Genomic DNA, 13,228 nt, shown 5'->3' on the forward strand with positions numbered 1-13,228 from the left:
GGTTTCACTGCAGTAAATGTCACCTGAGTTACACTCCCACCGCTCTCCACAGACAGCCCTTTATTCACCAGCCCTTTTTATAAGGGCCCCTGCTCACATTTCATGTTTTCTCTTTTTTATTACGTGCCAAGGAAGCATTTTCCTCCCTTACTCATTTGGCCATATGATAACACTCATACTTTTTTCACGTGAATGCCAGTTTTCCTTTTCCTCCATTGTATTTAGTTTTTTCCTTTTTCACCTTTCAGCTCGTTCTCCCTTTTCGCTTTTCAGCGTCTCTCAAGAAAATGGCTGTGTTGTTAGGGTTAGTGTTACCGGAAACGGAGAATTACGCTCCACCCTGCTAGTACGGCTGCCTAGGTGCTGACGGTTCTCACTAATCTAAATGTAAGCCATCCGCTAATTTTTGGCTCTATAAAGCCATATTCAGGAAACGGAGCATGAAGTCCTGCCGCAGGTCCACTCGCAGTGCCATAAGATGAAACTGTAGACTACTGTGCTGAGCAAAGAGGGGTATGTGCCTCATTTTGAATGTTGTTTTTAATTGAGTCTCAAAGGTATGTTGTACTTTTTACATGATCGTCACATCACTCTCAATTGTGGCTCTAAGACTAATGACCACCTTTAAGTCATAGTCATAGTCATTGAACTTAATAAGCATAACAATATAAAAGAGTATAGCCCACACTCGTAGTGTTAAAGCGTGAGGCTACACTTTTATATTTTTTAGGCTTGATTTGTTGGCCCGGCACCCTCACCACTACAGGTGTGCGTTTCACCTATTTGGATTGAACAGACCACGTCGTCTCCTTTGAATTTCAGTTAGACGCGAAATCCAGAGAGCTCTCTTAATAATCACACTTCAAGATCCATTTGATTGATTCATTGAATACTTTATTAGCAGTTTGCAAAAAAAAAGCACAGGAAAGTACAGTTCATTACAAGGTCTGCTAAGAGGATTTTAAACCCAAGAAAGCCTTTGGCTTGTTTCCATTGGGGTCCTTTGTACTCAATTCAACGAAACAATAGGATAACCATAGGATGAGTATTTCAAGTATTTCATAAAGTACACTACATTCAAATTGTCACATACTGACACTTTGGGGGTTTGGATAAATCACAATCACTTCTCACATGATGCAAGGTCAACTATTTTAAGATACTTTATAAACGTGGGTCAAAGGGAGTTTTGAACCAATAGTGATGACAACGTGATTAATGTACTTCTCCATGGCTCCCTCGCTCTCTGCCTCTACACAGCAGGTCCACGTTGTCCGACATAAAGCAGGAGAAAGGTGCTTCTTCAAGCATAGGAATGTACAGTACAGTGAAGGCCTCAGAAGAATGTGCCAGGGCTTTTCATCTAAATTTAAGAGCTCGACTTAGACTTTACAATTGGAATCAAGGTTACTGGATTTCAGAGATTAATGAGGCGAACGACGCTTGTGTATCTCACTTCTTCTAAAAGCGTTCAAGTGTGTTCCTGTGTATGCCAGGTGGACACAGTGATGAGAGGGTCCTTCTGAACTCATCATTGTCAGATTTCAGCAGCTCCATCAATCTTCCACGAACTGCAATAAAAGAGCCAGTGTGGAGGCCGCGAGTGGCTGTCTGAACCCATCACATGCCAGGGGGCAAATGGTCAGTCTGGGTAAGAGGAAACCTGGCTTGGCACCGCGTACAGGTCCCTGCCAGAGACTGCCAATACAAGCTATAGACCAGCTAGCCGCCTTGACAAACTGCACTCTCAATCTGCTGCCTGCTCACTGCCAGAGAATATCTGCAGACTGCCAAGCCTTATGGCAAACTGAGGAGAGTTTTATGGAAACCATGGATTTTCCTCACAGGAAAAACTGTGCTCTTTCGTGTTATTCTTTCGTGCTCTATAAATGTTATGTGATCGTGATGTATGAAATCCAGTAGAGTTTAAGTGTCAGAGATATACCTATTTTGAGCCGTCCAAAGTTCACAAATGTAAATTATTATTTTTTTGTGTGTTTTTTTTTCACTGGAAATATACATTTTCTTCTTGTGTTTTACAAGCAGGTGGTTTATTATCTTTCTGGTTTTTTTTATGAGAGATTCGCTTTGTTTCTCCTCAGAACCTTTACCCTGCATGTCAGTACCCCTGTGTATTTCAATCTCAATATATCCGCAACTGAAAGCCTGATACCTGATCAGGCAATAACTAAAAACCTCTCCAATTTTGCTGTTACAATATTTACCTTTACAATAACCGTTTACAGCAGAAGGATGAAAGAATGAAATAGTAGAAAACTGAAAATGGGCAGAGATATATTGCATAATTCCTCCACTCCAAACGAAACAAAAATAATCTTTGTGGTTCTGGTTCCTCTTTAATCTAACACACAGTCTGTCACCTCACATTTTCTGCTCACTTACAAAACAGGAGCGCAACACGCAGTTTGTCGCAGTGGTGGAAGATAACTAAGCACATTTACTCAAGTACTGAACTTAAGTACAATTTTGAGGAGCTTTTACTTTACTTGAGTATTTCCAGTATTGGATTATTTATTCTTCTGTACTTTTTATTCCACTAGAATATTTGAAAACCATAGTTGCAAATTACTTTGCAGATTTAGATTATTATTATAAAACTCACAAAGCTTTCAATCGTGAAGCGTTGAGAGCTTGTAGATGTGCTGTTTTGTGTGCTACCAGATTTTATATTATTATTATATTTATTGTATATTTTGATGCCAATGCCTTAGTACTTTTCCTCAGGTAAAGTTTTGAATGCAGGATTTTCGCTTGTACAGAGCGTTTCTACATTGTGCTATTGGTACTTAAGTAAGAAAGAAAGAAAATCAGAGTACGTGACACGTCTTCCACCGACTGGTTCGTCGTACATCCAATCTCACTCAAAGAGCCTGCTGTGGCAGGCCGAGCAGTATGGCTTCAGTTTCTCCTCCTTGAAGACCCCCTGGCTGAGCTGGCGCAGACAGAAGGCACACACAAAGTGCTCGGGGTGAAACTTGCGGTCCAGGGCAGAGATGCAGCGGCCCGTGATAGGCTCGCCGCAGCTCCCACACAGCGTGCCTTGGCGGGTGTGGAAGTGCAGGGAGCAGAGGGGCCGGCCGTCCATCTCCATGAAACAGCCGTCAGTGAAGGGCTTCAGGCAGTCCTGGTTGGGGAACAGAAAAAAGAGGGAAGAGAGAATGACATCCAGTGGTACTATTTTTTTTTTTACTTAAAGGAGGAGTTCACCCAAAAAATTACTTATTTTCAATCAATTGCACACCCCATGAAGCCTTGAATTCATGGATTTATTTTTGTTTTTGTGGCATTCCTAAGCCAATAATTTGATGACCGGGTGTATTTCCAGTAGGAGACAGAAATAATCTACTTTGTGTCTCCTACTGGATACATTAGCCGGTAGGAGACGGGAATCAAATTATTAGCTTAGGAATGTGACAAAAACAAAAACAAAACCATGAATATAAGGCTTCATGGGGTGTGCAATTGATAGAAAATAAGATTTTTTGGGGGTGAACTACTACTTTAAGTAAAAGTATCGATACTGCAATGTAGAAGTACTCTGTTACAAGTAAAAGTCTGGAATTCAAAATTTACTTGAGCAAAAGTACTAAAATAGTGTTATCAAAATGTACTTAAAGCGCCAAAAGTAGAAAGTACTCATTGTGCAGAATGTCCCATTTCACAAGTTTTCAAATGTATGAAATGTCTAAAAATCTTTTGAAAATAGCAGATCCAGAAGCTGTCAATTGTGAGCTTTTAGATCGGCTATTTTCAAATGGCCGAAATGGACTGTATATAGGGCTGAAGTGGTTAATGTATGTTTTGTAATGATAATAAAATCTAGAAACTAAAGTTGTCAAATAAATAAGTGTAGTGGAATAAAGGTGGAATAAAAGTACAATGTTTGCCTCTGAGATGTAGTGGAGTAAAGTAAAAGCACTGAAAATTGGAAATACTCCAGTAAAGGAAAAGATACCTCAAAATGTTACTTAAGTACAGTACTTGAGTAAATATACTTAGTTACTTTCCACCACTGATGACATCTGATTTTGCAAATACAAGAATGTGTGTGAGTACCTTGTACTCTTTAGTAGTTGGCTGAATTGAATTTGATCGTTTTTGATAGGTGTACAACACAGAAAACACAGGATAAAGATAAGAAAAACACAAACAAAATTAGGCAATAGGCTAAGAATGATTGTTAAATTTGTAAACGATCTACAGTACTTACTTATCCCTGAATGAAAGCCTTGTGTTTTGTGCTAATGAGTGTATTTTGTATGCATTTTTGTGGTTGCTTTAAAGATATTATCTTTTTTTTAATCCTGTCTTCATTTCATCATGGAATATCTGCTAAACTGAGCAGAAAATAATAGAACTGAATAGAATGATGGGGAGAAAGACAGCAAGAGTGGGGGGTGAATGAGTGCAAAAAGATACACATACAGTAGAGAAGGAGAGGAGGAGATTACTTAATAATGGGGGAAAGATAATCTGGGCGTTGTTTGGCTATCATCGTGATCAAAGGAAGAAATAGTGTCATCGTGATCAAATGAAGAAATAGTGTCATCATGATCAAATGAAGAAGTAGTGAAGACAAGTCTCTGATCTTCACTAAAGCCTGATTTATACTTAGTCGTACTGTATGACAGAGTACAAATGAGGCATAACATTAATAATACTGAGATAGATCTCTCTTCAGTGGAGGAAAAGTGGAAGTGTTCATACTCCATCTAGACAACTTTGACAGGTGCTGGGAACGAAAGCACATTTGGAGAACTTAAGCGACCTATACTCTGCAAATATAAACTCCTGTGTTCATTTGCAACATTTGAGTCCCAACAGCTTCATCAGCCACACAAGGTTTCCTCGTTTCCTTGTTTCAGATTTCCATCGGTCTTGTGGTCAAGACATTATAAATAAAGAGAGGGTAGCAGTCTATAAGGCATTGTGTGGGTGTCCCGCTCATTTCTTCCTCAGCTTGTACCCGAGCCAGGTCTGTGTGTGTGTGTGTGTGTGTGTGTGTGTGTGTGTGTGTGTGTGTGTGTGTGTGTGTGTGTGTGTGTGTGTGTGTGTGTGTGTGTGTGTGTGTGTGTGTGTGTGTGGTCTGAGGTAAGAGACTCACTGCACAGACGAAGCACTCTGGATGCCAGGTGCCGTTGGCTGCGTTCAGGTAGTTCTCTCTCACTGGCTCCCCACAGCCAGAGCACTTTGGAGCAAAGAGGAGATAGAAGTCCTTGTTACAGTACGGCTTGCCGTCCTTCTCCAGGAACCCTGGCATAGGAAGAAAACAGACACACCCCATAGATGACTGACTGACTGACTGACTGGTTAGCTGATTGATTGATTGATTGATTGATTGATTGATTGATTGATTGATTGATTGATTGATTGATTGATTGATTGATTGATTGATTGATGGATGTTTTTGGACGGCTGGGTCATAGAGAGTAAAACCTGTCACCTTCAGGTCCAAAGCGGTCTCCACAGTGAGCACAGAAGAAGTGGTCCGGGTGCCAGCTCTGGTCCAGCGCAGTTAGGATGTTCTGGTTTAGGAGTCAGAGACAGGTCAGCCACAGAAATATAAAGTGGTATTGTATGTATGTCCCTGTTATCTCAGCACCCTCCTTTGAGGATCACTAATCTTTTATTAAGCAAAACTAATGGAGATGTAAACCAAATAAGGCAATTCATCATATGTGATGCTGAATTGCCTTAATTCACGGTCGAAATAGCCAGCCAGCGATTTCGATCGTACCTCAGAAACCCATTACAAAAATAACATCCAGTATCTAGAATATGCCTGTAAGGATTAATCATAGATGAACAGACGAAAGGGAGAGTAAAATGCTGTGTTCATTTATCCTTTTGTAACTCTGAGAGTGTACAAATGTGTGTGTACACCACAACAGTCTCAGATGAATACTGAGGATTTGACAGTGCTGTTATCACCTGCAGGATGGGTCCCTTGCAGTAGGCACAGCGAGGAGAGAACAGCTCATGGTAGTCTTTCTCACAGTAGGCTCGTCCGTCTCTCTCAAAGAAGCCACCGGTGCCCAGCTCTGTCTCACACTTGGAACATACAAAGTGTTCAGGGTGCCACGTCGATCCAAGGGCTGTGATCATCTACACATGCAGAGAACAGATAGTCCAGAAACAGAGTAATGGGAGTTTAATATCATATTAACTCTAGCAAGCAATTAAATTTGAATCCCCATAATTTGCCGCCACTCTTCCAGGTTGATAAACTGGAGACTGCACATGTAGATGCAGATTAACCACTTAAACCCTAAATACTTTGTCGTACATCAAATAGCAAAAAAAAGCAGATCTACAGGCTCACAAGATCAATGGCACGTGTTGTGAACTTGTAGATCTGTTATTTTTGTTGAATGTTCTCCAAATGTTCATTTATTTTCGCAGAATGTTCACATCCATGTTTGCTGGAAGTTCACCTATTATGACGAGCCCAGAATAGGGATGCTTGGGTTCATGTGTTTTAAGAGGTTTACAATGGTATTATGTTTCCGCCTTGAATTACCTTTCCTGTAATGAGCTTGCCACAGGAAGCGCAGTGGCCCTTGGCCGTGGTGCGAACACCGATCTTCGCCAAGTCAGAGCTCAGCCCTCCCAGAAGATCATCTATAGCGTCCGTCTTCCTGCTTGGGGTCGGTCCTGTCACATTAGCGCCCGTTGCAGTGCCGTCATTGTCTTGAAGTCCATCGTAGGGTTTCTTTTTCACAGACAGCTTTGGAGCCAGTGGTGGTGGGGCTGAGGAAGACGGTGGAGTCTAAAAGATAATAAGATATTAAATCAATGCCTTTTTGGCTATATATATATATATTTTTTGTCTCTACCTGTTTGGTATACCTATTTGTGGAACCAGTTGTTCTCAACCTTTTCAGGCTGTGACCCCCAAAATAATCATATTGAACCGTGGACCCCCCACCTTGACAAGCACTTGGAATTGTAGGATTTGAGGCATTACATTTAGTTTGACTCGGTTTCACAGATAAATGTTGTGAAAATAGCAGATCTACAAGTTTACAACGCTTCACGTTGCGAGGCGTTGTGAGCTATATTTAATTCATTTTCATTTTTGTCTCCGCCGAAGGTGGAGAATATGTTTTTGCTTTGTGTGAGCAAACATTGTTAGCCAAGCTAACATTGGGCAAGCTCCACGTGACACGTGTCAATTTGTTGACACCAATGCCTCTGATTGGCTAGAGGGACGCGTGACGAAATAAAATTCTATAAATAGGTGTGTCACTTCAAAAAGCCTCTACTTTTTGAAGTGAGGTAAAACAGGATCAATCAGACTTGATTGGAACAGTACCTTCAGTAAGTCCAAGTCACCCGTCTGTGCGTGTGTGTTTCCCTCTGAGAACACCTAACATTGGTCAAGCAAAGGCGCAGAAGGCCAAAGCTAAGAAAGCATACTCATCTACAATTGTAACGTAGAAGAGGACTAGAGTTGAAATGATCCCACAACAAAGCCGAACTCTTAATACGTGTCAATATGTTGACATCAATGTCTCTGATTGGCTAGAGGGACGCATGACGAAATACAATCCTATAATAAAAAGGTGTGTCACTTCAAAAAGCCGTTTACGTTTTTGAAGCGAGGTAAGACAGGATCAATCAGTCTTGATTGGAACAGTATCTTCTAGTCCAAATCACCCGTCCGTGCGTGTGTGTGTCCCTTTGAGAACACCTGACATTGGTCAAGCAAAGGCGCAGAAGGCCAAAGCTAAGAAAGCATACTCATCTACAACAGTAACACAGAAGAGGACTAGAGTTGAATTGATCCCACAACAAGACCGAAATCTTAATACGTATTAATATGTTGACACCAATGCCTTTGATTGGCTAGAGGAATGCATGACGAAATACAATTCTATAAATAGGTGTGTCAGCACCTGTGATAGTTTGTATACCTGCTATCTCAAGGGTGGTTGCTACAGCATGATAAAAACAATTGCCATCTTTTTGTCTTCTAATGTATTTTTAAACATTAGAAGACAAAATATGATTTTTAAATCATTTTTTTTTTAATAAATATTTCTTTAACATACACCTTTTTATTTAACTACAGTATATATCTTTTACTCTACTGTATCTCATTAGTTATTGCTATGATAATATAATTGCTATAGTCTGCTGGCGGAGACTTGTGCTCCGAGGAGCACATTTTCTAGTTTTTTCTCTTTCTTATATTATTTGACAATTTGGCCAATGTTTGACCAGTTTTTATAGTAGGCTATAGTTTGTTGATTACATCTGATGCAGTGATGGCATTTTCTTGTTTTTTTTAGGTATTAAAAAGGTCTTTACATTCCTTAAATTGTCACTTCACTGTCATCTGGGGACCCACCTAAAGACCCACAGGTTGAGAACCACTGCTGTACAGCATACTGCAGCAGGGAGAAATCCCAAACCACAGCATACTTTAAATATGACAAGGCTGCCCTCTGCTGTTACATAATGATTGTGCATCTCAAAGAGCTCAGACATCTCCAATCAAGTAGTACTTTTCCACACAACATTCAGCTTATATGTAATTGAATTATACAAAGCTGCATTCACTTCTTCATAAATAAAACCTAAATGATTACAAAGAACTGAAACACAGTTTACACAAAGAAATAATTGAAACAATTATTTGTAACACAAAGAGACAAAACAAAAATATCTCTTTGTTTGATTGGCAAATACCTTAAGTAGCTATTTAAGTCAGCCTGACTCAAAGTTCAATTCAATGTTAATTTATCCATTTGTAACTCTGAGTTAAATTAAGGCTGAGGATTTGTGTGTAGCTAAGTGGCGGAAGAAGTACTTAGATATTTTACTTAAGTAAAAGTAGCAATACCACAAAATAAAATGACTCCGTTACAAGTAAAAGGCCTGTGTTCAAAATGTTACTTGAGTAAAAGTACAAAAGTATCAAAATATACTTAAAGTACCAAAAGTAAAATGTTTGAAAATAGCCGATCTACAACAAGCCCACAACACGTCGCATTGCGACACGTTGTGAGCTTGTAGATCTGCTATTTTTAAATAGCCTATTATGTATAAAATAGGGCTAAAGTGGTTAATGTATGTTTTATAATATAATAATTTATATCTACAAAATAACTAGTAACTAAAGTTTTCAAATAATTGTAGTGGAGCAAAAATACAATATTTGCCTCTGAGATGCAGTGGAGTAAAAGTATTGGAAATACTCCAATAAAGTATAAGTACATTACTTGAGTAAATGTACTTAGTTACTTTACACCACTGCATTTTGGGGCCACCATGACAAACATAGTGAGGCCCATACAGTTCTCCTCTGTACTCACTGGTGGGTCCAGGGCCAACAGGTCGTCTAGGATGGAGTCCAGGTCCTTATTGGAGTTTAAGGAGGCTTCCACAGGCGCTGGCAACTCACTAATAAAACAAATGTTTGTTTAGTCCAAATGTTTCATACAATGCTAATGTCACGTCATTTAGTTTTATATACACAGATACACACATGCAGAAACACTTGCTTATTGCAGTATGCATGCAGACATACAGCTGTGATGCATTGTGAGCTTATAGATCTGCTATTTCCGACAATTTGGAAAATGCGACAATTTGGAAAATGCTTGGAAAATCAGCTATGATGACATGCCCAAAATAGGGACACCAGGTTGAAAGTGGTTAATAATAACAGTACTGTTCACAAAGAACAGAAATACTGTATATGAATTAAAAATGTATATGTAAGTAAAATATTTATGGGCTACACAGGGTGCTTAGGTTTAGCAGAACAGAGCACATGTTGAAACATAACGTGTGGCTCACCTGTACACATTGGGGGACGTAGAATGAACTCCTTGCTTAGCAGCTACTGCTAGTGCAGCATAACCTGAAGCTAGCAGCAACTGTTGAAAAATAACACACAGCATCGCTACATAAATCTGGAGTTGAACCAGAATCAAGTTCAGGTTTAAACTTTTTATGTCACAAGGTAAATATGCAAATTTGCAGCCAGCTTAAAACTTAAAACTAACAATTACAGCAAAACACAACATTCAAACAAAACATCTGTTTATATGATGGAGTAATCAGGCTTCACTGTGGTTAATGTTTTCTGGTTAGTTACTATGACAACCTGCACAATCCGGTTGAAACATTCACTTCCTCTGAAGCAAGTTTTTTCCCCACTGTTTTCACTGATTATGAGATTACTTCTTACACATAAGCTGCCATGGACGCAGATCTGCGTCCTATTAGATACAACCGTGGGCTGCTAGAATAATCTAGGACGCAGATCTGCGTCCTAATGTTTAATTTGGTTAATAGACGATCACGCTGTTTCATTTACATTCCATAAACTCTGGCAGTCAATGCGTTAAGAACTTAGGCTTCTTAAGAACAAACGCAATTTGCATTATAACATACATAATAATATTAGTGGCAGTGAAGTGAAGAACAAATGTTATTCATATATGAGATCATGAGAACTTCACCTGTGATTAATAGCTCATGCTTTGTAGTTGAAAATCAGTTATTTTCGGTGACCTTTCATTCACTCCTCACCACATTACCCAACCTGTTTCTATTGCGCAGATACAGAATACGGAACTAGGCAGCTATGTGGAAGACTAGACATTATAGAAAACGTATTTAAAACAGAACCACGTTTATACCAGATACAGGTTATTGCCAACTATAGTTTATAAACTGTACATTACAAGGGATTTGGCTCACGTTGTCTTTACAACCCAATATAAAACAATATAACATTTACAACACATAACTACAGACAAAGCACACACACACACACACACACACACACACACACACACACACACACACACACACACACACACACACACACACACACACACACACACACACACACACACACACACACAGGACTGACTTTAGAGCAATTGTATCTTGCATACTGTAACATCCATTCAGCAGTGGTGGAAAGTGTAAAGTAACTAGTACATGTACTCAAGTACTGTAATTAAGAACAATGTTGAGGTATTTTTTAATTTACCTGAGTATTTCCAATTTTCAATACTTCTACTTGTACTCCACTGCATCTCAGAGGCAAATATTGTTCTTTTACTCGACTACAATTATTTGAAAACTTCAGTTACTAGTTACTTTCTTGATTTTCATTGAAATTAACCACTTCAGCCCTATATATATATATGTCACAGGGAAAATGGCATTCCAGGGAAATTGACAGGGGAGCGCTTGTTTTATAGGCACGGGGCGGTGCTGCGAGGCGGGGCTTTGATGCGAAGACGACGACCACAACAACAACATACTAACCAGGAAGCTACGCTAGGGGAACGCTGAAAATAAAATGGATAATATGAGAGAAATACTCAAGTAAAGTACGAATACCTCAAAATTGTACTTGAGTAAATCTACTTTGTTACTTTGCACCACTAGTACAAGCCTCAGTGGCGCACTTCGATAATCATTGGACTCCCCACCCACTACCACTGGGAGCCGGGGTTTGACTCCAGCTTGGGACATTACTTTTTCAAACAACCGCGGACTACTTTTTTTTCGCTGATAAAGTATAGTTTTGGACCATGACGGAAGGCGCTCCGACTTAGCAGACCTTGAGGCCGAGGAGTCGCGCCCGAGCGCCTCCAGGCGCGAGTGCCCGCGACGACCGGCCGATGGTCTGCTAGTCGACTTAAGCGCCGTCCGAGTTATGTACCGATAGGCACAGAATCGTAAATGATGTTGTGTGGGGACTGCGTTTGCCCCAAGTGCCACTCACTGCACTAACATAGCCCGCCAGGCCCGCCCCCTGGAGTGTGTGTGTGTGTGTGTGTGTGTGTGTGTGTGTGTGTATGTGTGTGTGTGTACACGCGCGCGTGTGCGCATGCGTGTGTGCGTGCTGGTTTGTGCATGCGTGCGTGTGTGGTGTGGGGCTCATGTCTGGCTTGCATTGCCCTCTAGCGTTGATTCTACAGAATTGCATGAGGGGCATGAAAACAAGCGTACCCCTTTCAATTTCCCTGGAATGCCATTTTCCCTGTAACATATATATACTTTGGCTATTTGAAAATGGCTGATCTACAAGCTCACAATGTGTCACGATGCAACACTTTGTGATCTTGTAGATCTGCTATTTTCAAAAGATTTTAGAAAATTTAGAAAACTTGTGAAATTGGACGTTATGCGTAATGAGTACTTTTTACTTTTTGATGCCAATACATTTGTACTTTTACTCAAGTAAATGCTGGAATACAGGACTTTTACTTGTATTTCTACATTGTGGTATTGATACTTATACTTAAGTAAAACATTTGAGTACTTCTTCCACCACTGCCATTCAGACAGTGGACAACTTGATACTGTGTTGTGAGTCACATGTATGATAATCACATTTTGTGTGGTGAGGAGCGACTGACCACATGCTGAGGTCCATGCAATGTACAATAGTCATTGTGTAACTATCAACATCATGAGGCCGATTCTACAAAATACCTTCTAAATCAGTAGTTCTCAAACTTTTTTGTGCCAAGGACCCCCAAAATGATATGTATTTGGCCGCGACCCCCCCCCCCCCCCCATCTGAAAATATTTTGTGCCAGGGACCCCCAGAAGAGAAGATTTGTTTCAAAAGTATTATTATTTTTTTAACACTTTCAAGATTCTTCCGAAAATGTTTAACGGTTTTAAAGGCTTAAATCATCAAAGTATCAAGATACAGTAGGTGTCATTCATACGTAATACATCGTCCCTTTTGTCCTTTGAAGTATTTGTAAGAAATGGGTGGATAAAGCTTGTCTTGTGCTTTGAATGTCCATATATATCTGAACCATTTCTTGATACAAATGAATAAATAAATGATGAATAAAATATTTTTGGGAAAAGCTGACAGTGCAATTCCTGTAACAGTTCCCTGTAGTTTTGTCCTCACCTCTCCAGAAGAGAATGCTTCCCCGCTCTTCTCAGGGACTGACTCAGGACCAGTTGACTGCTGGTTTAGGGCCAACTCCTCCAACAATAGATCTGCGATGTGACACATGAACATATATATCATCGTACTGTACATGCTTGAACACATGCACACAAGTATACACTCAGAAGCATACAAACATGTGTGTGCAGACAGATATCAGCACCTATGTAGGTTAATCAAATTAATTGATTGAATCAATTATAAAACATATGATAATCGATAATTTAACAAAATAAACAATTAATAATCGATCCCTAT

General features: G+C 39.9%; 1 protein-coding gene across 1 annotated transcript in view; it reads right to left on the bottom strand.

Annotated features, from left to right (window-relative positions):
- Positions 1–811: 811 nt before the first annotated feature.
- The window catches only part of lpxn (leupaxin), a 14,126-nt gene continuing 1,709 nt past the window's right edge, over positions 812–13,228 (bottom strand). Inside the window, exons 2-9 of the mRNA XM_080431958.1 lie at positions 12,929–13,020; positions 9,829–9,908; positions 9,342–9,429; positions 6,542–6,790; positions 5,953–6,126; positions 5,465–5,546; positions 5,126–5,274; positions 812–3,145 (exon numbers count right to left, since the gene is read on the bottom strand). Coding sequence (XP_080288084.1) covers positions 2,879–3,145; positions 5,126–5,274; positions 5,465–5,546; positions 5,953–6,126; positions 6,542–6,790; positions 9,342–9,429; positions 9,829–9,908; positions 12,929–13,020 — 1,181 coding nt within the window. The 3' untranslated portion in view covers positions 812–2,878. The remainder of the gene's footprint in view (positions 3,146–5,125; positions 5,275–5,464; positions 5,547–5,952; positions 6,127–6,541; positions 6,791–9,341; positions 9,430–9,828; positions 9,909–12,928; positions 13,021–13,228) is intronic.

This window comes from Gymnoscopelus braueri (assembly GCF_963280865.1).
Source record: "Gymnoscopelus braueri genome assembly, chromosome: 6".
In the NCBI taxonomy this organism is placed as follows: domain Eukaryota; kingdom Metazoa; phylum Chordata; class Actinopteri; order Myctophiformes; family Myctophidae; genus Gymnoscopelus; species Gymnoscopelus braueri.